Here is a 24,648-nt window from a genome sequence, read left to right on the forward strand (position 1 = left end):
TCCTGGGGGTGGAGGCCTGGTCAAGGACCGGGCCGCGGGGACACTAAAGCCCCGAAATCATCTCAAGATAACCTCAAGATAACCTCAAGATTGCACCTCTTCACCACTCAGGCGCTCGTTCTGGCTACTTACTTTACCTTCTAGTTCCCAAACTTGGCTCCTCGCTTCGTAGGAGCTTATAGCCAGATTATCTCTCTCTCTACAGCTCACGGGAGACATCTCCCGTCACGCAGGGTGTAGTCGCACTTCCACAGATCTCCAGTAGCATCTATTGATACTGGTAATGGCTCAAAAGGGCCACCACTTACGGGGTATTCATGCCCGTGCCACCTTTTGGGTGGCTTAATCTTCATCAATCAATCAATCTACAGCTGTCAGTTAGAAACAACTTGTCGTTCGGTACACTCTAAGTGAACCCACCAATATAAAATCATCCCAAACCTTATTTTCTTGAGTGAATGCAGTCAGAATGTCATGGGACTCTAATAGCTTTTCCAGGCATGGCATTCCTACACAAAAATTTTCTCTAACAATTTTCTCTAGATGTGCAGTGAGTTTTTTTCCATCTGAATTTATCTATCCTATTTTGGTAGGCTTTTGAAAGACACTGATGTGAAGATTAGTTTGTATTATCTCTCCAATTTCGGGTCTACGAGTCTCATGTTAACCTTCTTTGAATTGTCTGGCAGCTCCCCCCCTTCTCCAATGATGCATTATTTAAGATTTAGTATTGGGAGGATTTGCATAGGTTTGTGTGTGTGTGTGAGAGAGAGAGAGAGAGAGAGAGAGAGAGAGAGAGAGAGAGAGAGAGAGAGAGAGAGAGAGAGAGAGAGAGAGAGAGAGAGAGAGAGAGAGAGAGAGAGAGAGAGAGAGAGAGAGACAGACAGACAGACAGACAGACAGACAGACAGACAGACAGACAGACAGACAGACAGACAGACAGACAGACAGACAGACAGAGACAGAGAGAGAGAGACAGAGATAAGAATCAGGCCATCAAGGTGAGAATGGCAGTGTGAAACTGAGAGTGAGGGAATGTATGAGTTAGCGGAGCCGAATGTAATAGAGTGACGGAGTGTGAGGAGGACAATGAGGGAGTGTGAAGGGGTGTAAGGGAGAGTGAGAGAGTAGGGAAGGAGAGTGTGAACTGTGAGGGGTGTGTGAGAGAGGGGAGGTGTGTATGACAGAGCAGCAAGATGCCACTAACATTATGCAGGAGAAACCTTACCTTACTCCTTACTGGAGAGTAAGCAAGGTGGAGGAGGAGGAGGAGAAGGAGGAAGAGGAGAAGGAGGAGGAGGAGAAGGAGGAGGAGGTAGGGAATGACGTGAGAGCATGAGAAGGGAAGGAAAATGAGGAGGAGAGGAAGGAAGGTGAGGCAAGGAGATAAAGATAAGGGAAATAAGGTAGATTTGTAAACGGCCAATGAGGTAAGGGAAATTAGGAAAGGTGTTGTCAGAAGAGACACAGAGAGAGGGAACAAAGAAGATTATCCTACCTTAAAGTAAAGATTATACCTACCTTAAAAGCGGAGTTTAAGGTAGGTAGGGTGAGAGGTAAGGGAGATTAGATAACGGAGATAGTTCTAGGTTAAGTCAAGCAATTCTCTACCTCACTCACACACCGCCATTACCACACGAGTAACGGTCTAAGACCCTCTCCCGGGGCCCTCAGACACACAAATAGAAACAAAAAACGTAATTACGGCATTGTGGTAACGTTAGAAGGCTATTACAACGTAAACAAAATAACGTGGCTGCGTTGTTAGTTTGCTGGCATGAGGCATTATCATCTCTAGCACTACTGAGAAGAGAACCCCAGCATCCCACATCACAGGCACGGGAGGAGAGAACCCCAGCATCCCACATCACAGGCACGGTAGAAGAGAACCCCAGCATCCCACATCACAGGCACGGTAGAAGAGAACCCCAGCATCCCACATCACAGGCACGGTAGAAGAGAACCCCAGCATCCCACACCACAGGCACGGTAGAAGAGAACCCCAGCATCCCACATCACAGGCACGGGAGAAGAGAACCCCAGCATCCCACATCACAGGCACGGTAGAAGAGAACCCCAGCATCCCACACCACAGGCACGGGAGAAGAGAACCCCAGCATCCCACACCACAGGCACAGTAGAAGAGAACCCCAGCATCCCACACCACAGGCACGGGAGAAGAGAACCCCAGCATCCCACATCACAGGCACGGTAGAAGAGAACCCCAGCATCCCACACCACAGGCACGGTAGAAGAGAACCCCAGCATCCCACATCACAGGCACGGGAGAAGAGAACCCCAGCATCCCACAACACAGGGATCAGTTACGTAGAGGAGAAACTCCCTTAAACCATCCACTCCAGTTGCCAAGAATTTACAAGCGGACCCTCTCGCTCAAACCTCCAAACATTTTCCCGTGTTTATGTAAAATTTCGCACAAAACAATATGGAGCACGTTGCTATATGGCCGGGAGATAATATAGCAGCCGGGGCCTTCCACAATGCCGGAGCCTCGCTGTCAAAATCCTTCGTTCGTTTATAAGTACAACACAGGCGGCAGATAGCCGAGCGCCCTTACCTGGCGCTCTGAACAACTGTCTTTGATAAAGAATGCGCTATATCTATCCTGTCCCACCCCCCTCTCCCTCTCACTCTCTCTCTCTCTCTCTCTCTCTCTCTCTCTCTCTCTCTCTCTCTCTCTCTCTCTCTCTCTCTCTCACTTCAATACATTCCCTCACATGGACACATCAACCATACCTCCCGATTTCACCTATAATTGAAGAGAGATATAAATTTGGTTGAAAAAAAGAGGAGGTGGGGACTGGATGGCCTACATAAAAGTGGTTCCCTGTGTTGTAACTGCGGTTCATTAGATATGCAAGGCGGATGATTCAGACGCCAGGGAGGGGGGGGGGGGAGTGGGGGGGGAAGTTGATGGGGGGTGGGGGGGAAGGTTGAAGGTTGAGGGGGGGGGTTTCCAGGTTCTCCTGCAATGTGTCTGTGAATGGAAATTGATATGCAAAGTTATATTCTTGCGGGTTAAGTTCCACCAGTGTGTGTGTGTGTGTGTGTGTGTGTGTGTGTGTGTGTGTGTGTGTGTGTGTGTGTGTGTGTGTGTGTGTGTGTGTGTGTGTGTGTGTGTTTGTGCTTACCTAGTTGTGCTTGCGGGGGTTGAGCTCTGGCTCTTTGGTCCCGCCTCTCAACTGTGTGAGTGTGTGTGTGTGTGTGTGTGTGTGTGTGTGTGTGTGTGTGTGTGTGTGTGTGTGTGTGTGTGTGTGTGTGTGTGTGTGTGTGTGTGTGTGTGCCTTCTCCTTGCATATATCTTGCCATTCCTGCATCTTTATCAAGTTATCTTTCCAGTTATCTTTTTCCTTCTCTTCTGTCTTAACCATTGTTTCTTCTCTTGCTCCTTCACTTAACATCATCTCAACTCCCTTTATGTTTATCTCCATCGTTATCTCCTGTCTCTCTATCTTGTACTTTACTCACTATCTCTACATTTCTTCTCCCAATCTCACTATATTTTCCTCATTTTTATCTTAAGTCTAATCATTTTCTCTCCTAATGCCTCCAATGTTCTCTTTTTCATTATTTTCTCTCTCTCCTTTCTTCGTTGTTTTCTCCCTATTGTCTTTCGTCCTCTTCTCCTTAACCTTCCAATCCTTTCTCTCCCTTCTCCCCCCTCTAAAAAAAAATCCCTAAACCACAACAAAAAATATTAAACGAAATCTTTGATAGCGAGGACTCACGCCCCCAGCGAGCACAGTGATGATAGCGAGGACTCACGCCCCCAGCGAGCACAGTGATGAAACTCGAAGTTCTTCCGTTTATGCACTCAAGAATTTGGAGTATATACGAATTTCCAAAACGTTTTCGAAAAGAACCAAGCGTCCCTGTAAATTGTCCCTGCTCGGGACACTCACACACACGCACACACACACATACACACACACACACACACACACACACACACACACACACATACACACACACACACACACACACGCGCACACACACACACAAATAAAAAATAGAAAATTAGGTATACACATGATGAAATTTGATTTGCTGTTCACACACACATTATATATATATATATATATATATATATATATATATATATATATATATATATATATATATATATATATATATATATATATATATATATATATATCAAAGAAAACCATAGTGAAGAAGACATCTCTAATAAGACAAATATACCTAATAATCACCTTTACCTAATCAATTTATCCACTTACCTTGTAACAACCAAACTACCTCCGTTATCAAACTTCCCTGTGAACGTCGTTACTGTTGTTGGCCCTTCGTTCCGTACAATCACAAACGGCAATAATTGAGCGTTTTAACCAGCCGCCCCCAGCTGGGCCAGGGACACCTTATCATACGTCCAGAATCGTACGTATCTGCAAGGACAAGGGATCTGTTACTGCATGAATTATGCATGGAGAAATATATGTATGCCACTACCACCATCATCTCCAACCACCCTAAATACCCTCATCACAGTCGTTCCCCCAAAATAAACCTACAATATAATTAGATCCTTAAACAGCCACGAATATGGAAACTTCTTTTCACCAATACTCCTCCTTCACCAACACCACTACACCCCCTCTCTCCCTCCCACATACCAACAACAACAGGAGGAAATACCACAAGTGTATCAGGCGAGCACCAGCAAGGATATCTTTGTACAATGATCCTACAGTTGATGTTAGATATGCCAGGCTACTGGGACTAACGGGTCCAATTGTCTTAGCATTCACAAGCGTGAGAGACTCCCCGTCTCCACTTTATGCAGGCAGGTGGGCGGCCCGGCAGGCAGGCAGGCAGGCAGGCAAGTAGGCAGGCAAGTAGGCAGGCAGGAGAAACAGGGACGCAGCCATCTTCCTAATTAACCGTCTAAATAAACACCAACAACAATGATGGCTCTCCATTTGTATCACGAGAGCCATCAGTATCGGATGCAGAGGCCCCGCCGACTTAGTCCTGGAGCTGCAGGAGGAGCAGCCGAGCCCTCCAGCACATCCTCCTGGGAATATCTTGACACTGTTTGCATGTGTCCGCTTAAACATACACTAACCCCCTGCACGTAGCTCAGGATTACATGACTCGGCCCCTTACACCCACACAATCTAATCATCAAATTAGGTACAACATCTGAATGACTGAAATGAGCGATGTGTTTTTAATTTCTTCAAATATCTTGCTATCTCGCTTAGTTACCCCTTCGTTTAAGAGCGTCTCTCCCTCCCTTTCTGTCCCTTCGTGTACTCGCTGTTCCTTCCTAGAGAAGGGAACAAGGCAGGCCAATCGGGTTCTGCAATTTCCCCAAATCTAATGACGAGGCCCAAATTGGCGACGCTGCCTAATGTCCAGTGCTTCCCGCCTGGCCTGAGGAAGGGGTAGGGATGTGGGAAGGATAGAGGGGGGAGGGGAGGGGAGAGGGAGGGGGTAGGCTGGGGGGGGAGAGTGGTGTGTGTGTTTGTGTGTGAAGGGAGGGGGAATGGGGTGGGATAGGGGGAGGGAGGGAGAGGGGTAGATTAGAGTGGACCTCTCTCATCTTCTCTCACCCTTCCCACTGGACAACACCGCTGCTCTCTTATGTCTCCTTCTTTACTCATCTCCTTACCTTTCCCATCTGCATCTCTCTCTCTCTCTCTCTCTGTTTCATTTATATTACTGCTTTTTAGCTCTAAATTATTCACCATTTTCCATGTTTTGATTAAACGTTGTTGCTGTTTTTGTCTTAATAATATATTGCATTTACATGTTTTTATTTCTATTAACATTATTATTATTATTTATTAACTAAATGGTCGCTATTATCATTATGTTTACTTCTCAGTTGACACAGCTTCCCTCACCCACCAGAGTCAAGCCACACACTGTTCACACTCATTGAGATAACATACAGGAGGAGGAGGAAGACCTGGAGAAGGAGCAAGAACAGGAGAGAATAGATAATGCCGGCCGAGTCATTCTCTCCTGATGTATCCTAGGGTGTTAATGATGTTCTTGGTTTAACCTTACAGGGGGGGGGAACAACGGTGGAACTCCCAGAGGACATTATATAACCTCCCCCTCCTCCTCCTCCTTCCCCTTCTCCCTCTCCTCCAAACACCTCAGATATCTGAACGACTTCGTTATATATTCCCTGGTGCGATCATACGGTACAAAGGATGACTTTCCGGCTAGCGAGAGACGGTTTGTTGGGGGTTTTAGCGGTGGAAGCGTCAATGCTCCGGTGACTTCTTCAGCCTATGTGGTGGTGGCCGAGTTATGTAGCTAGTTACATGTGTTTAGGCCTCTACATGTAGTCGCTAATGCAACTAATGTTATAGATTTACATATGAAATATGTTTATTTAAATATCGTATGTGTGTGTGTATATGTATATACACACAGTGTGATACAGAAAAGATACTCTCACCAAGTATCTCTCTTTCCTCTCTCACTTAGGGAGGGAAGAGTTCCCTTAACTTGCAGCAGGTGAGACTAAATATTAACCTCACCATCCATGGTGCAAGCAGCGCTCATTTGCGCTCTGCAGGTGGTCACTGCTGAGACCCCTGTCATATTATATCCAGGTCTGCTGCTCCACCCTATTATCTCTCATCCACCACCCCTATTTTGTCTCATCCACCACCCCCTATTATGTCTCATTCACCACCCCTATTATGCTTCATCCACCACCCCCTATTATGCTTCATCCACCACCCCCATTATGTCTTCTGCTGGGACAAAATGTGCCAAATAGCACATCTTGTGTGGTAAGGTTATTCGTGGTGCAGGAAATAGCTCACTGGCATGTGACACAAAACACGTTTTCTAATGATTGAAATTTCACGACTCTTTAGGTTAGGTTACTTTAGGGTTAGGTTAGGTTAGGTTACTTAAAGGTTAAGTTAGGTTACTTTAGGGTTAGGTTAGGTTAGGTTAGGTTAGGTTACTTTAGGGTTAAGTTAGGTTACTTTAAGGTTAAGTTAGGTTACTTTAAGGTTAAGTTAGGTTACTTTAAGGTTAAGTTAGGTTACTTTAAGGTTAAGTTAGGTTACTTTAAGGTTAAGTTAGGTTACTTTAAGGGTAAGTTAGGTTACTTTAAGGTTAAGTTAGGTTACTTCAAGGTTAAGTTAGGTTACTTTAAGGTTAAGTTAGGTTACTTTAAGGGTAAGTTAGGTTACTTTAAGGTTAAGTTAGGTTACTTCAAGGTTAAGTTAGGTTACTTTAAGGTTAAGTTAGGTTACTTTAAGGTTAAGTTAGGTTACTTTAAGGGTAAGTTAGGTTACTTCAAGGTTAAGTTAGGTTACTTTAAGGTCATATCTCACCAGGAGGACAAACACATAGGTTACTTTAAGGTTAAGTTAGGTTACTTTAAGGGTAAGTTAGGTTACTTTAAGGGTAAGTTAGGTTACTTCAAGGTTAAGTTAGGTTACTTTAAGGTCATATCTCACCAGGAGGACAAACACAAACACACAAACATCACCGAGCTGCTATAACACAAGCATTTAACAAGTCAAATTAAAGTTTGAGTTAACTTTAATTTTTGAGTCGAGTTGGAGTTAATTAAACGTTAAAAAAACGTATAACACTAAACGTTTATTTGACTGCCTATATCGACCCTTTTTTATATAACAAATGACGTCACTCTTACGTCACACTACAAGTGACGTCACACTACAAGTGACGTCACACTACAAGTGACGTCACACTGTAATTACTGAACTACTACAAGTGACGTCACACTGTAATTACTGAACTACTACAAGTGACGTCACACTGTAATTACTGAACTACAAAATGTGACGGAAAATAATAAGTGAAAATATATACACAAGAATTATATATAAAAAATACATAAAATATACAATGTAATTAAAATAAATAATAAATCACCAACATACATAACATAACCAATAAATAACAGAACAAATAAAATTAATACAATTATTACAAATATAATTGTCCCCCCCCAAAAAAAAATAAAAACTACCTTTATGAGTAATTACAATAAAAATCACCTAAAAAAATCTTTAAAACTAACCCACACAAATCATTACATAGTTAGTAATGACCAGGAGAAAGTGGCAGCCTAAATTGGCCTAAACAAACAAGCAGGTGAAAGCAGGAGCCACCAAATTACTTCACACGGAAAAATTATTGACCACTAAAAAAAAAAACCACACAGACCAAAAAAGCAGAGAGAGTGAGAGAGAGTGAGAGAGAAGCAGCAGCATGGTGGTGGGGGTGAGAGAAAAAAATAGGCGAGTAATTGAGAAAATGATGTAAAAATGGCCAAATAATGTAGGGAAATAATGATAATGGGGGAAAATAATGCGTTAGGGCGCAGACAATTAGTTTCAGCAAGCACTCGTATTCAAACAAGGACGGGCGGGTCCCGCTAATTTTATACCACAACTCTAACACACACACACTCACTCACTCACACACACACATGCACACACACAGGGAGGCTGGGTTGGCTGGTGGCTGAGTGGACAGCACGCTGGATACGTACTCCTGTGGTTCGGGGTTTGATTCCCGGTGACGGCGAGAAACAGAATGGGCAGAGTTTCTTTTATCCTGATGATGAGCCTGTTTCCTAGCAGTAAATAGGTACATGGGAGTTAGACAGCTGTCACGGGCTGCTTCCTGTGTGTGTGTGTGCAATTACCTACGTGTAATTACCTAAGTGTAGTTACAGGATGAGAGCTACGCTCGTGGTGTCCCGTCTTCCCAGCACTCTTTGTCATATAAAGCTTTGAAACTACTGACGGTCTTGGCCTCCACCACCTTGTGTGTGTGTGTATGTGTGTGTGTGTGTGTGTGTGTGTGTGTGTGTGTGTGTGTGTGTGTGTGTGTGTGTGTGTGTGTGTGTATGTGTGTGTGTGTGTGTGTGTGTGTGTGTGTGTGTGTGTGTGTGTGTGTGTGTGTGTGTGTGTGTGTGTATGTGTGTGTACCAAATAAACCATCTACAACATGCACAATAAACCCCGCTACACTGTCCTCAATAAACCAGATAAAACAGTATTGATGAAAGATGGAATATAAGAAGAAGAACGGGAAACAGAAACGGGCCGTTGGGCAGAAAAACAGGGACAGGAGAACAGGTGGTTTGGAAAAAAAAGAGGGGAATTTAGGAAGGGATCGAAAATGGGAAAGGGGGGGTTGGGGTTGGGGTTGGGGAGAAGGAATATTTAGGGAGCATACATGGGTGACGAATTATTATCATTTTTCCTCCATTTGTTTCTACTGAAAATCACTACATAATTTCATGCAAAAATCACTACATAATTTCATGCAAAAATCACTACATAATTTCATGCAACAGCACTACAACTGGTCAGCTGTACCGGGCGAGATGATGTTAAGCTGTATCATATAACGTCTGATACACGCAGCTTAGGAACGTCATACAGCTACATTGCTACAGTGTGATACATTATACGACGTCTTCATACAATAAGGATACACTCAAGCTATGAACACAGTGATTCTGTGCTCATGTGATGGCTTTTGGTGCCATATTATGTGTTCCTATGTGTTGCCATATGTTGCCATGTCATGTGGTGCCATATTTTGCCACATCATGGCCCTAACAATCTAACAATAAATAATTAGGATAACTCCCTCATTCAGGAACTTGGGAATGCCTTTCCCACTCAGGATATTAGGATTGCCTCCTCCTACACCCTTTCACCGACCTCTGATTACCCCCCTATCAGAACATTTAGATTTCAAACCCCCCTTGAGAACCTCTGATTTACTTCCCTTCCCTAAGACTATTGGATTATCCCCCCTCCTTCCCCTTCAAGACATCTGGATTACCTTCCTAAGGACTCCTGGATTACCCTCCCACCGGGCCTTTGGATTACCTCTCCCCGCCCTCTCTGGGCCTTTGAATTACCTCCTCGCTCTGCATCCTGGAACGATTTGGTGCAGATAGTGTGCTTCTGAGATAGCATTTCAGCTCCTCCTGTTCAGCCTCACCGAACACCCTCTTCAGTACAGCAAATGGCTTGTACTCTGGTTAGCGACACTCGCCTTGGCTCTGGCACTAAATGAGGGTTCTCTGTTAGGGAGGAGGCGGCCAGGGATTAGGAGGAGGAGGAGGAAGGGTAGACCGAGACGGAAATGAAGGGAGAGAATAGTTAAACTTAGGAGATATATTAATAAAAAGGGTGAGAGAAAGAGAGAGAGAGAGAGAGACAGAGAGAGAGAGAGAGAGAGAGAGAGAGAGAGAGAGAGAGAGAGAGAGAGAGAGAGAGAGAGAGAGAGAGAGAGAGAGATAGATAGAGAGAGAGAGAGAGAGAGAGAGAGAGAGAGAGATACAGCTATATACAGTACTATACACACACGCACATGCATGCATTAAAGAAGTGATGTGGTGGAGGCTGACTCTATACACAGTATCAAATATAAATATGATAGAGCTCAGGAATCTCTACACTAATGGCTTGACAGTTGAGAGGCGGGACCAAAGAGCCGATGCTCAACCCCGGCAGGTACAACTAGGCGAGTACACACACACAAACACTTAAATTTCCTCCATTTGACAGATTAATAGATAAAAGCAAAACAGCAGATTGTTCCCCTTCCAGTACTCCTGCATCCCCGTGAGATATGTTCGAGATATACAAAATACTGATATACTGTGAGGCTTTAGTACAGACATACTGCTTGCATACTGACCAACAACCAGCAAGTGTAGTTTAGTCCTGATAGCGCCTGACAGCTGAGTGGACAGCGCTTCGGATTCGTAGTCCTGAGGTTCCGGGTTCGATTCCCGGTGGAGGCGGAGAAAAATAGGCAAAAAAGTTTTTTTCACTTTGATGCCTCTGTTCGCCTAGCAGTAAATAGGTACCTGGGAGTTAGACAGCTGCTACGGGCTGCTTCCTGGGGTGTGTGTAACAAAAAGGAGGCCTGGTCGAAGACCGGGCCGCGGGGACGCTAAGCCCCGAAATCAAATCATCTCAAGATAGTCCAAGACAAAAGTACACTCCCAGTGTATACATATCAAGACATGGAATACACATGTATATATATATATATATATATATATATATATATATATATATATATATATATATATATATATTATATATAATATATTATATATAATATATATATATAATATATATATATATATATATATATATATATATATATATATATATATATATATATATATATATATATATATATATATATATATATATATATATATATATATATCACACAAAAAACACGTAATTCGGTTATGCGTAAGTACCCACAAGGAAAATTAAAATTTCTTGTATTTCCTTAATGTGTTGAAACACGAAAACTTTCAGAACGTCCGTTTCATTTTCTAGTGGATACATGTATGTATAGTGGATACATACGCATGTATGTATAAATATAGTGTACCTAATAACCAGAACACGCTGCTTGACCTTGTATGAAAGTCCCATTTTCCTAAAATGTCGAGTTTTCTTGAATTATATATTTAATTTTTTTTCAAATTGTTGTTAATTTAAATAAAACTAACGTAGCAATATGACCAAACATTACCTATGATATTCGAACCAAAGGTAACATAACATAATTAAGTTTGTAATTCATGTCCTTAATATAATAATATTGAAACAAGCCAAGTTGAATTTGTTTCTAATGACGAAAATCCCTCTGCCTGTTAGGCAAATCGCCCTTACATACCAGGCCAAGTAGTGAGCGTTCTATTAGGTACATTATATATATATATATATATATATATATATATATATATATATATATATATATATATATATATATATATATATATATATATATATATATATATATATATAATCACCTAATTGTGCTTGCGGGGGATGAGCTCTGGCTCTTTGGTCCCGCCTCTCAACAGGTGTACAGGTTCAATGTATGCACACATGTGTGTGTGTATTACAGCGAAACAAACTTTAATTAATATATCCAAAATCGGGCGAACAGAGAGGCTTAATAAAAGTAACTCCTTACTAAGCCATTGATTCCAGGAATTATATTTGTTTCCCCTCTCTCTCACTGCGGGTCGGCAGCCTCGCCCGTGTTTCTGGTCACTCTTTGGTTTATTGATACTAAATGTGGCTACATTTTTCCAAATCAGGGGAACAAATTATAGAAAATTATTAAATTTGAGGCAGTTATTTGTCCTGCGTGCTTCAGGGGTACTAGGGAGACATAGTTTGATATCGGCGTTATCAACCCCGGGCTGGTTATTAAGGCCATAAGTATATATATATATAAATATATTAACTAACCGGAAAGTATATTTTAGTGCTACAGTGTCCACGACTAAAGTATACTCTCAGTATATCTACAGCGGTAAGTTAAGAAACATCTCTTGAGTGAATATATCCCCTGCAAGAACACATGTACATAAAGGTATTAATCTATAAACAGTTTTTCTATTATTCTACAGTATAAAACAAATATGAAAATATTCACTAACGTTCAGGAAATAATCTTTTATAAAACATTTAGTTTATTAATAAAATATATCCAGATATCTGTTAAAAAGAAAAAGCAACTTCAACCAGGCGAAAGCTCTGGAGGGAACAATATGAAGCCTAGCTCATCGAAAATTAACCAGACGCTATGCGAAATTCCCCCTAAAAGCAGAGTATCAAAAACAGGTTTCTTTTATACGAGAAATTCGACACGCTCAGACAAATTACTCCACGCATTTACTTATTTATATATTGATAACCGGAAGAGCAATTTCATCTCTGCCAGGAGTTCAGAACGAAAAGATATACTTTCGTAATAATAATCATTCATAGTGTTGCTATTCTTCAATGCACCTCCTTGTTGAAATGAGGTTTGGTGTTGTGCTTCAGGGCCATCTTCCTCTGAAGGGTTATTACGGCCACCATAATATCTTACTGACCAACCAGCAAGTATATTTTAGTCCAGAATATTGTCCAGGCCTAAGGGGACATATATACACCAGGATATAAGGTATAAACATGTGTACATATCCCTCTCAAAAGAGGGGATGTAGGGGTTGGGGGTGTGGGGGGTTCAACTGAAGTTCTTATTAGTGTATTCAAATATTATTTTGTTATATTTGTAAAATAAATATACAATTATTTTCCCCATTTGTTGATTTGTTTTCTCCATTTTTCCCCATTTGTTATCATGACCTACATTTGCGTGTTGATCTGCAGAATTTGTGCGTGCGACTGAATACCATAGTACTTTAGGTTGAAAATATATTTATCAAAGTCATGTACACTATTGTGATACGAGCATTACGTTTTCTCTGATTAAGGAATATGCGCAACGTTTTCTGTGATAGAACATGGGGTTGCGTTTTCTGCGACTGGCTTGCTTGCCCCTCTGACGTCCTCCGTGCAAAAAAAATTATACCCAGCAGAGCAACCAATCACACCCAGAGTTTCACCAGATGGAAGCAACTCATTCAACCTCCCCTAGACAGACCATCTGGAGCTTGGCCACCAATCGCAGCAATCATCATCAAACTCGCTAACCAATGAGAGCGCAGCTTTCGGGGGTTTCCTTCAAGCAGCAGCTCTGCCCACCAAATCCTAATCCAGTTTTTGCTTCATGTACAAACGGCGTGCTGATTGGGGCAATGCCAATGCGGGATGTGGGCAACAGAGCTTGTGATTGGCCAATGGGTCGAATGCATAACCAAGAGTGTTATATATGTCAATATTCAGACGGAACAGGTTTCACGTTTTCTATAATACACTCTCGGTAGGATCAACTCACAAACCACTTTCTATGAACAAAAATACAAAGAGAATGGTAAAATGTTCATGGCAGACTTAGGAAAACTGTAAAGTCTTGCATGATTAACTGTCATAAATGTCTCCAGGGCTGTCAATAACCAGCAGAAACGATTAGCAAAATCGTTTGCTTATATAAAGCAAAATCTTTTATTGCTTTATTTTGCTCGAAATCTATTTTGCTTATAGCAAAATCGTTTTTACTTATCATAAAAATTATATAAACCAAAAGTTTATATTATTGATCTTAATTAAAAAAAATAAGTAAAGTTCTTTAGGTGTTCATCTCGGTGACAAGAAATATAAAAACAAAGTAATAAATAAAGCAACATAAAGAGAGTAATTATCCGTGGGGGCGCAGCATCAGAAAGTAACGGCAAAGAACCCAATGCAAATTGATTAATTTGTGGAAGAAGAGCAAAAATAGTGAGAGAGGGGGATGGAACGGGCGCCTGATGATGGGTCATTATGAAGCAATACAGAGACACGGAGACTAACCTACATCCCAGTAGCCTCGCCCCTCTCAAACCTCGACCCTTGAGGACGAGGTTAAGAGGCTCGAGATTCTTCCTCGACCAGCTCTTCGCCAGCTACGTCATTCGCAAGATAACTAACTCCCCCAATACGACTGACTTCCCTAGATCCCAAACCCCTGATTCCCTTAAATAAATCCCTCACGTGAGCTGCATTCCATGCAGTTCCTGGTATGGGGGAGAGGAGGGGACACATATCGGGGAAATTTTCAGAGGTAACACATAACGAAATGATAATTCAAGACTAATTAGGCCTTATTTGCGACCTGTATTCACTCCCCCCGCCCCCCACTCCACTCCTCCTTCCACCAGCCAACACCCAACTGTCCGGTGGCGGCAGGTCGTGCGGGCGGGACCATTCGGCAATTTAGTCGTGATGAACTGCATAAATCGTAGTTTGTCCCCCCCTCTTGTTGTCCCCCAACTGGTCATTATGGAGGGTCATTATAGCGAAGTGGTCATTATATACGTGTCTGGCGATCCTACGTGCATTGTTTATCTCGCACCAAAGGTTAGGCTGCATAGGTTTTATGCGGGGCCTCGCATGGCAGGGAGGGAGGGAGGGAGAGAGAGAGAGAGAGAGAGAGAGAGAGAGAGAGAGAGAGAGAGAGAGAGAGAGAGAGAGAGAGAGAGAGAGAGAGAGAGAGAGAGAGAGAGAGAGAGAGAGAGAGAGAAACACGCCATCATCAACCTCTGGAACATCAACGTCTCTGCCATACTCATCAATAACACTCATTATCAAGTCCTTATAATAATCCAGTCCATTGCCTTGAGTTGCCGCAACAGGCAAAATACAGAATACTATAAAACGCGCGGACCCAAGACACCCTCTTAGCCTACCCCCATCCAACGCATAGAAAACGGGATGTTTGCGATTTGCTGCTTTTCATAGCACCTTGTATTTTGTCCGGTTGAGAATCATAGCGTATTCAATGAATTACACGAGATGAAAGATGGCAGCATCCACACCTCCGATGGGTTACCGAAATGACGGATATGGGTGATGGGTGAGATATGAGTAAGGTTCAAGAGGGAAAACGGGTGGTGGTTGTGGTGGTTGGTGATGGTGGTTGTGGAGGTAGAGGTGCATGTAGGTGGGATAAGGGAAGGGTAACTACAGGACAATATATACTAGGGGAGGATTATTTAAATACGCAGCAACATAGAGTTGAAATGACAGACTGGATTAATCGACACAATCGACTTGAGAATGGTCCAGGACGGACCGAAACGTCGTCGTCCCTTCAACTTCTAGTGTGTGGTCTCGTCAACAGACTGGATTATATAGTTACTGTTCTCCAAATTACTTAGCAAAGTCCCATTGAAATTAGTAATGGTGATTAGAAGAGCTAATTTGAGTTTTATTTACACACAATGCCAGGAAATAATATCTTTAGTGATTTAACTACATCTTTATAAAGTATATGACGCATACACCCGACACACACACACACACACACGTACAAATCCAAACACAAGAAGCCTATCCCAGGTTAGCCTATCGTATTCTTCCAAACATGTGGATTATTTCATGCGACTAGGCTTCCAACACGCTGAAAACACTATGAAAATTCAATTCCTCTTTGCCAAATTGGTTTTAATTCATGTTAAAATAATTTCCTTTGGTCAAGAACCCACAAAAATTATGTGATTTAAAGTTCTGTTAAGACCGCAGGATAATAATAATAATAATAATAATTTATCATTATCATTTTTGTCATTATTGTTAATTATTATTTTTGTTGTTTTTGTTATATATTTAATTATTTATATTATTATCTTTAATGTGATCAACATTATTGCCTTTATTATTACTTTATTTATTATTATTATTATTATAATTATTAGTGTTATTTTAATAATCATTTTACTATTTTTAAATGACAACATTAAGATATGTGGATAGTAGTAAATATTTTATGTAACGAAACTACCAAATGATTACATGATCGAATACCACAGACACACCACTATTATGACTACCACTACGACGATTAATAGATGATAAATACTAGAGCAATAGACAAATAATAGAACAGTAGATGAGAATTAATAGAGGAAAAGATGACAAATAATAGAACAATAGATGACAAATAATAGAGCAATAGAGGACAATTAATAGAGCAATAAATGGCAATAATGCAATGAAAATAATAGAACAATAAGTGACTATTGAGCAATAACAAATGATAGATGATAATAGAGTATTGACATACAATAGACCAATAGATAATTTCGTTATCCAACTAAATCTATTTGCCAACAGGTGTGTGCTGTAATGCAAAGGTGCATTGTACACACCTTCAGGTGTGTAGAATCCAGACTGTAGTACAGTTGGGTTCGTTCTTGACTCACAATCTAGAATCCAGGGTTCGAGTCCCCTGTCGGGACAGGAATGGTTGGGCACCTTTTCTATCACCTAATGCACCTGTTCACCTAGCAGTAGATATAGGTACTCCGGGAGTAAGTCATCTGTTGTGGGGGTTACATCCTGGGGGAATACACACAGGCTGCCTGTCCCCCGACAAAATGAAGAATGAATTAAACTGAACCAACGCCACTAGCCATACACAGATGCGTATGTATGTATGTATGTATGTATGTATGTATGTATGTATGTATGTATGTATGTATGTATGTATGTATGTATGTATGTATGTATGCAGTGAATGTGTACGTACAAAACCCGACCTTCTAGCATACCACAAGCGTACCAGCCTAAGCAACCCACCTAACCTATTAGGTTCGACGCATAGAAAACGGAGACATTCGCGAGCCACTATTAATAGGTCGCATCTGCCACGTTGGTTACCAAAACGTTAAAAACGTGACCTATAAAAGGCAGGGCGATGATGTGTTAACATAATTACTTATGCCTCTTCGTTTCCATCATAGTCGAGTGGATCTTGGATAATACAGCTGGGTAGCATTAGTTCATGTACGTGTATAATTATAGTCTAGAAACGGCTTACTTGTTTTGCAGGCCTGAGTTCAATCCCCGAATGATGCAAATGGAGATAAAATATATATATATATATAATTTTTATTTATTTATTTATAGGAAGGATTAAAGGAGGTTGAGTAGTGAGACACCAGAGCCCAGCCCTGCAACACTGCATATATGTTGACCACTGATATACTTCCCTCAGTATACCGGCATACACTTGGCCATACCTCCGTCAACGAGGCTGTGTCATCCATCACCTTACTAACCAAACAACGCAGCAATCGGCGTTGTTTGTGCCTCTGCATTAGTACACTCAGTCACGTTCCCAGCTCACTAACGAGGTTCTCTTTAGCGGGGTTACCATGTGCAATTGCAAGATCAATACAGAGGGTCTATGGCGGTGACCGAAGTATGAGTTAATTTCTATGGGATTCGCTCAACTGACCGAGAGAGTGCATGGGAGAATCCAAGATTAGGGAAGAACGGAAGGTAATTAGCAAGATAAACTGCTAAACCACAATGACTACGACAACTAGAAGGTCCGTGAAGAGAGCAACGGAGCTGGCATACCGGAACAGCGCCAAGGAACAATGTCCAACCCCTTTGGGACAATGGGGGATTGAACCCCGACCTGCAAGAACCGAGGCTGCAGCGGTACCAACCACAACAAGTAGCTAGACTGGAGGATCATAGGACCGGCTCCTTACATCACACCAAGGGGACTCGCTAAATCACCATATTTGCCGATCAAATGAGCTATGAGTGGTGGCCCTCGGCAGATCGTTACGATTAGCATTAGTTTACGCGGAAAATATTATCACACGTGTAATTTGCTCTAGCGACAAGTAGCTTGGCCGATTGGCTTAATTAGCCGGAGCATTGCCTGCTTATCCGGTTAAGTTATTAATTGGTTATTATAGCAATCGATGACTTTGACGATAAGCCGAGCAACAGAAAAATAACGTTTATCAAGAATCTTGCTTTTAGCAGGGACATGTGGACCCACAGACTGACATGGCAGCCACAGACTGACATGTCAGCCACAGACTGACATGTCAACCACAGACTGACATGTCAGCCACAGACTGACATGTCAACCACAGACTGACATGTTAGCCACAGACTGACATGTCAGCCACAGACTGACAGTACAGCCACAGACTGACATGTCAGCCACAGACTGACATGTCAGCCACAGACTGACATGTCAACCACAGACTGACATATCAGCCACAGACTGACATGTCAGCCACAGACTGACATGTCAGCCACAGACTGACATGTCAGCCACAGACTGACATGTCAGCCACAGACTGACATGTCAACCACAGACTGACATATCAACCACAGACTGACATATCAACCACAGACTGACATGTCAGCCACAGACTGACATGTCAGCCACAGACTGACATGTCAGCCACAGACTGACATGTCAGCCACAGACTGACATGACAACCACAGACTGACATATCAACCACAGACTGACATATCAACCACAGACTGACATGTTAGCCACAGACTGACATGTCAACCACAGACTGACATGACAACCACAGACTGACATATCAACCACAGACTGACATATCAACCACAGACTGACATGTTAGCCACAGACTGACATGTCAACCACAGACTGACATGTCAGCCACAGACTGACAGTACAGCCACAGACTGACAGTACAGCCACAGGCTAGCATTACAGTTATGAGCTAACATGAACGTGTTAGGACGTGTCTGGGATGCTCCCGGACGCAGGTTCGAATCTTCGTCACGGCCCTTGTGGATTTGTTTGTGTAATGAATGCATGCATCACTATGTAGCTATATGCATAACTGCGCACTCCAAAACTAAATGCTTATGTATATATATATAGCAAGAAAGACTCCCCCAAAAGCCCCTCCTCCCCCCCCCCACATCTCATTAAACGCCGGCTTACACGTTTGGAAAAAATGAGTGTGTAAAGATATAAACGTTTTCGAATCATTTCCAATCCTTTGCCAATCAGTATATATATTATTCACTGTAAACTCAGTATATATATGGAATTATATCAGCTCACACATGCAGTTTCCCTGTAATTGTTTATTCAGTAAGTAAACCTCTTCTAAAGTTTTCCTCTCGACTTAAAGCTTGTCTTGTATACTGTGATAAAATGGAGTTAAAAAATAGACCAAAATCTATCGTAGTAAACTGCGAGATACTTCATCTAAGATAATTTAGATAAAACAGAGATATGAATAAGAGAGATAGACGCAGGAAAAATGAAGAGAAAGGGGCATAAGGATGATAGTTAAAGGGCCAAACATGTACCAAAGAGTGAATAGGCAAAGAGCAAAAAAAGAAAAGTGAATTCAGAACGAATATTGTGTTGAAGAAGGCGAGAGTTACTGGGAGAAGCGGTCACCTCCCTCGGGCGAAGCATTATGGGAACTGAGCGTTAAGGTGTGGAGAGGGTGAGGTGGGGTGGTGTGGGGTGTGGCGTGGGGTGTTGTGGGGTGTGGTGGGGTGTGGTGGGGTGTGGTGGGGTGTCAGACAACTATGCAGTGGACCGCCTCCTGCAACACCTCATTCAAGACTTTATCAACAACATATATATATATATATATATATATATATATATATATATATATATATATATATATATATATATATATATATATATATATATATATATATATATATATATATATATATATAAACATCTTGGCCACTACTGGGACTTCGATGCTCTTGAAGGAACGGCTCTACCAGCTTGCTTGTCGTGCCTCGGAGACACAGATGTGGGAGAAGGCAGGAAAGAGGGAGGGACTGCATGGGCTTTACCACGAAGCAACAGAAGACATTCAATTGCATTCGGCAAGCACCGAACAGCTGAGGCCGTAATGATGTGCTTTTCATATGCAAAATAGTGAAAGCAACGGTCTTGGCCAGAGTATTCACACAGATCCAGTGCAAGCACGCACAAAAAGCTCGCTTGCAAGAGGGGGGGAGGGGGGCGTGGAGTAGTTGGGGGTGAGAGGGGGTTAGACAAGAATGCACATGAGAAATCTTACCTGAGCCTTTCAAGCACACACATTCGATGGAAGGTGACGAACGAGGATGCTCCAAGCGACGTCGAGGTCGACCTTCAAGCACGCCACAAAATCCTCCAAGCCTACGCCGCTCCTACAGGAGTTTTCCATCCTCCTACCGGCAGACACAGCACCACTCCTCCCTCCACACAGCCGTAGGAGCAAAATAAGACGAAAATATCTCCGGGGCCGTGTAGCCTACAGGCCTACCCCAACACAAACCCCCATCTCCCCCCCTCCCTCAACTCTCCCCTTCCCTCCCTTTCATCTCTACCTAGGCATCTTTCAACCCTCCCTGGGAGATATGCAGTATATCCTACCCATCTCCCCGACATTGCAAGACCTGCTTATTCCGCATTCTTATGGAAATGCAGATGACCATGGTCCAGTACGCGGCGTATTGTGCTGCTCGCGCAACCGGACTGGGCACCGGTCAGAGGAGCCCCGCGAGCCGTTGCATTCTGTGCAAGGGCAGACTTTCCCACATGTCTGTGTCACGGCTGCCTCGCTCTGCATTGCCCTGCTTCGCTCTGTCTCGCCCTGCATTGCCCTGCCTCGCGCTGCATTGCCCTGCCTCGCGCTGCATTGCCCTGCTTCGCTCTGCATTGCCCTGCTTCGCTCTGCATTGCCCTGCTTCGCCCTGCATTGCCCTGCTTCGCTCTGTCTCGCCCTACCTCGCCCTGCCTCGCCCTTCTATACGCCTCGACGGCCTTTTCCTCTTTCTTGTTCCTCCCTATTTCTTCTCTCCGTCTCCTATTCTTCATTCTTTTACCCTCGTTCTCTACTCCGTTATTGGCATCCTTCGCCTACTCCCTTTTCTAGGAAGATACAACTCCTTCTATTTACAACACGGGTTGTAAATAGGTGGTTGTGAATTTGTAGATTTACAACCTATTTACAAAAGGTTGTAAATTGTGAATTCTACAACTAATACTACTAGTATTATTGCTAGAATTCCTACTAATGACGTTGTAATTAATGGATATTGCTACTAAGATCTTAGTTCTAAGATCTTAGTTTATCTTAGAACTAAGATAAGTTCTACTGAGATTTACTGCTGCAGTTTATGTATAAAGCTTTTAAACTACTAATTCTACTTCTACTTCTACTTCCTTAGAGATTATTTTACTGTCTACCTGTTGTCTTAGATTTAGCTACTTAGAACGATGTGTCCATGTAGCACAGGCTATGGTGAGCCCGTATAGCTGTCTGTCGTCTCCTCACCTCTTTATACCTCCTCTCTTCAGTCCCTCACTATCCTCACCATCCCCCCCCCCTCACCATCCCCTACCCCCGCTATCACCTCAAGCCCTTATACCCCCCTCTTCTATCCCATCTCCCCCCCTAACCACTTCACCATACATACTACTCCCTCACCTATTCCTCTCCCCCCCCTATCCTACCTCTCCTCCACCCCCTTACCATCCAAAAAACTAATGTTATTACTACAAAAAATATTATTGCTTGTGATCTTCCTTATAAACACTTTCTTGAATAGTTCATTTGTTTTTATTTTTTTGGTTGAGTCCTAAGAAGTAATAATAGTATTACCCCCACTTTCCCACATACACACGCGGCTAGAAAGGCGGGTTCCAAGAGCTAATACTCGATCCTGAAGGCACTAATAGTTGAGCACATACACACACCTCACACAGTTGACCATAGAGCCAGAGCTCAACCCCCGCAAGCACAAATAGGTGAGTACACACATACATACACACACACGCACGCACGCAACTAGGTGAGCACACACTCACACACACATACATACACACACACGCACGCAACTAGGTGAGCACACACGCACACACACACATACATACACACACACGTACGCAACTAGGTGAGCACACACGCACACACATACATACACAGTTGATTGACAGTTGAGAGGCGGGACCAAAGAGCCAAAGCTCAACCCCCGCAAGCACAATTAGGTGAGTACAATTAGGTGAGTACACACACGTACGCAACTAGGTGAGCACACACGCACACACACACATACATACACACACACGTACGCAACTAGGTGAGCACACACGCACACACACACATACATACACACACACGCACGCAACTAGGTGAGCACACACGCACACACACACATACATACACACACACGCACGCAACTAGGTGAGCACACACGCACACACACACACACACACGCTGGATCTCTCGCTTTGCCACTCCATTAAAAACAAAACCCTGTTTAGTCTACCCATAAACGTACAAACCCAAGAACCCGAACCTAACCCCTCATAGAAAACATCAGTATCCCGATGCTTGGAGTGTCACAGATACGTCCCAATTTTAGGAGCGAGAACCCCCCCCCCTCCCCCCTCTCCCCCCTCCCCCCTCTCCCCCCTAACAAACAGACTTCGTTTTTAAATACCCAGATGAATACAAAACTTGTATCAGAAAAGCGATGATTCGAGGACTATGAGGAAAGACTGAGTGTACTTGAATCAGAGACATGTTAACCACATACAAGATACTCGAGAGGAATTATAACATGTTTAAAATAGCTCATGGGCAGTATAAGGTATAACGCCTTATAATATAACCTTCCAGAGGTCGATATAGGTCTTACGACCAACACCAACAGTTATAGAGAGCGAAACGAAGCGATCTTTAAGGAAACGTCAGAACGTAATCTGAGACAAAAGCAAAGTTGTTTTAGCTTCAACTACTCAGAACTAAAAGTTCCAAGTAGCACGGGCTAATGCGATCCCGTCGTGGACTTATCAGGCACAGGAGCGGGGCAAGTAGCACGGGCTATGGTGATCCCGTCGTGGACTTATCAGGCACAGGAGCGGGGCTGTAACGTGGACACAAGCAGTGTTTCTTATCCTTAAAGACTGAAGAAGAGGGATAACAAGCTATATTGGACAATTAGGATAGATTACTTTAACCTTCACTGACACGTTCTTAAGTGACATTCTCAATAAAATTATCCTAATGGATACCCTTCTTTCCCTTTCCCCTATCCACCCCTTCATTTCTACCTGTTGCTACCTATCCTACCCTCCCCCTCCCTCTCACAACCTATCCCCCACTACCCGCACCTTCCCTACCCTATTTTATCCTTCCCATCCTTACCTTAATCCATATTGTACCTTCCCAATACCCCCCCCCCGTCCCACATCTCCCCACCCTCCCTTCCGCTCCCTCTTCCACCCCTCCATCCCTGTTGTACCATTGCAATGGTACAGTTGCCATTAGTATTACAACGGTACAGTTGCCATTAGTTTTACAATGGTACAGTTTACATTGTAAAACCATTAGTTTTACAATGGTACAGCTGTCATTAGTTTTACAATGGTACAGTTGCCATTAGTTTTACAACGGTACAGCAGTCATTAAGATTGCAATAACACAGTTATCATCCCTATTAGAACTGCTATATCGCTTGAGGCTGTTGTATGATCAAACTCATCAACCAACAACAACAACAACAGTCCTTTAACAACCAACACTCATTAAAACAAACAAACAAACCGATATCCCCCCCAAAAAAAAAAACAAAAAAACAAAATTCCAATCACTATTAAGGAGGAATCTAACCCTCTTTCTCACCTCAGCGCCTAATGACAGGCATTAATGCCAAACACACACCGAAACTACGACGTTGGTACAACGTTCCAACAAGTTTTAACACCTAACCAGTTATAACAACCAATATAGCAAGTTGTAACAACGTTCTAATACGTCATAAACACGTTAAGCCAAGATGTAACAACTGTATTACAAGTTGTAACAAGCGGAAAATAGAGACAGTTTCGGTTTGTGTTTCCAGGGTAATGACAGGCATTAAGTATCTACATTGTTTTCACCCGTTCGAATCCCAGATATGTGCAGTGTGACAAGGTACCAGACATCTTCCTTTTTTTTCTCTCCGGTGCGGAGGGAATTGGCAACAATGCGGAAGGTAGAGTGAATGGGGAAGGGGTAGGGGAGGGGGGGGGGAGGGTAGGGGTGGGGTTTGGGGTGGTGGGGTGGGGGAAGGATAGGTGAATGAGGGGGTGGAGAGAGAGAGGGGTTGATGTTTAGAAAAGGGTATGTATGCATGTAGGGAATGGAAGGAGGGGGGGGGGGATTGGGGGGTTGTGGTGGGGGTGTTGTGGGGGGTAGAAAAGAGGCAATGCAAAAGGGGGGGTAGAGGGGGGGGGATGGGTTGAGTTGTTGTAGCGTAGACCTGTGCATTTGCCTCTTAGAACCTCTCTTGAATGTATACCTGTACGGTATACATACAAATGCATGCGTGTATAGTTGAATATGCATGTGATAACATGAAC

The 24,648-nt window shown here is 42.9% G+C and overlaps 1 protein-coding gene across 1 annotated transcript in view; it reads left to right on the plus strand.

Moving 5' to 3' along the window:
- The first annotated feature begins 1,180 nt into the window (after positions 1 to 1,180).
- LOC138355418 (uncharacterized) overlaps positions 1,181 to 24,648 on the plus strand; it is a 44,585-nt gene continuing 21,117 nt past the window's right edge. Inside the window, exon 1 of the mRNA XM_069310310.1 lies at positions 1,181 to 1,327. Within this exon, the coding sequence (XP_069166411.1) occupies positions 1,181 to 1,327 (147 nt within the window). The remainder of the gene's footprint in view (positions 1,328 to 24,648) is intronic.

Source organism: Procambarus clarkii, chromosome 67 (genome assembly GCF_040958095.1).
Source record: "Procambarus clarkii isolate CNS0578487 chromosome 67, FALCON_Pclarkii_2.0, whole genome shotgun sequence".
Taxonomy (NCBI): Eukaryota; Metazoa; Arthropoda; class Malacostraca; order Decapoda; family Cambaridae; genus Procambarus; species Procambarus clarkii.